Source organism: Budorcas taxicolor, chromosome X (assembly GCF_023091745.1).
Source record: "Budorcas taxicolor isolate Tak-1 chromosome X, Takin1.1, whole genome shotgun sequence".
Lineage (NCBI taxonomy): Eukaryota > Metazoa > Chordata > Mammalia > Artiodactyla > Bovidae > Budorcas > Budorcas taxicolor.
In genome coordinates this window covers 6,268,100-6,269,671 of record NC_068935.1, presented here as the reverse complement: position 1 = coordinate 6,269,671, position 1,572 = coordinate 6,268,100, and the positions used below count along the sequence as shown (strand labels likewise).

At 37.2% G+C, this 1,572-nt stretch overlaps 1 protein-coding gene across 1 annotated transcript; it reads left to right on the top strand.

The window, feature by feature from the left end:
* Nucleotides 1-737: 737 nt before the first annotated feature.
* Nucleotides 738-1,358, top strand: LOC128070230 (serine/arginine-rich splicing factor 10-like). The gene has a single exon (XM_052663541.1). The coding sequence runs from the start codon at nucleotides 738-740 to the stop codon at nucleotides 1,287-1,289; it is 552 nt and encodes a 183-aa protein (XP_052519501.1). The 3' UTR covers nucleotides 1,290-1,358.
* The last annotated feature ends 214 nt before the right edge of the window (nucleotides 1,359-1,572 follow it).

The following is a 1,572-nucleotide window of genomic DNA, read 5'->3' as shown; positions in this document are numbered from 1 at the left end:
ATTCTATTTTGAAATGTCATAACATTGAAAGTGAATATGAGATTTTTGTGTTCAACAGAAAAAAATAAAGACTTCTGCTTCTGGGAAGACAGAGTATACATATTTTCCCCTATTCTTCCTAAATATAGCTAGCAAATCTTAACAATTATATATAAAACAGACTTAAGAAAACTGAGAAAGGCAGAGAAAATGAAAACTTAAGACTCAAGAAAAAAAAAAAAAACAGTTGTTTAAGAGACCACTGATGGCAATGTAAAGTGATATATCCATTCTGGGAAAGAATTCAGAAATTGCTTTAAAAAGTAGACATGCAACTACCATTCCAGCAATTGTACTTCTGGACATTTGTACCAGAGAAATGAGAAGTTATGTCTGGATAAAAACCTGTATACCATTGTTTATAGTATCTTTACTTGTAATAGCTAACCCAAAACTAGCAGCAATACAAATATGCTTCAAGATATGAATGGTTAAATGAACTGTGGCACATCCATACCATGGAATACTATTCAGTCATGAAAAAGAACAAATCTTTGATATATACAATACCCTGGATGAATCTAAAGGGTATTATGCTATATAAAAAACAAAGCCAATCTTGAAAGGTCATATATGCAATATTCTCAAAATGAAAAAAATCGCAGAGATGAAAAACAGATTACTGCTTTTGAGGAGTTAGAAATAGTATGGAGTTGCTGAGCCCATTAGTGTCCCTGCGGAGACTCAATGCCGGCGTCATGTCCCGGTACCTGCTCCCCCCCAACACGTCTCTCTTCGTGAAGAACGTGGCGGACGATACCCGGTCTGAAGACTTACGTCGGGAATTTGGTCGTTATGGTCCTATAGTTGATGTGTATGTTCCACTTGATTTCTACACTCGCCGTCCAAGAGGATTTGCATATGTTCAATTTGAGGATGTTCGTGATGCCAAAGATGCTTTACATAATTTGGACAGAAAGTGGATTTGTGGACGCCAAATTGAAATACAGTTTGCACAGAGGGATCGAAAGACTCCAAATCAGATGAAAGCCAAGGAAGGGAGGAATGTGTATAGTTCTTCACGCTATGATGATTATGACAGATACAGATGTTCTAGAAGCCGAAGTTATGACAGAAGAAGATCAAGAAGTCGGTCCTTCGATTACAACTATAGAAGATCTTATAGTCCTAGAAACAGTAGACCGACTGGAAGACCACGGCGTAGCAGAAGCCATTCCGACAATGATAGACCAAACTGCAGCTGGAATACCCAGTACAGTTCTGCTTACTACACTTCAAGAAAGATCTGAGAAAGTGGAAAAAGAACCAAAGAAGGGCAGTTCAAGCCACCAAAGGGTGGGTGGAAGGTGCTGCAGTATGAATACTGTACAAATATTTTGACTCTGGTGTGAAAAGATAAAAGAATGTTATGGAAACTACATGGAATATTTGAAGTCCCTTCAAGTTTGAAAGTAAGCATTTTAGGACAAATAAAAGGAAATTCAACTTTGTACTTGTGGAAACTAATCCCTAAATCTGAATAGGTTTATACTGATTCATGGGTAACAGGTCCATGTTAAATTATTGGAAAGT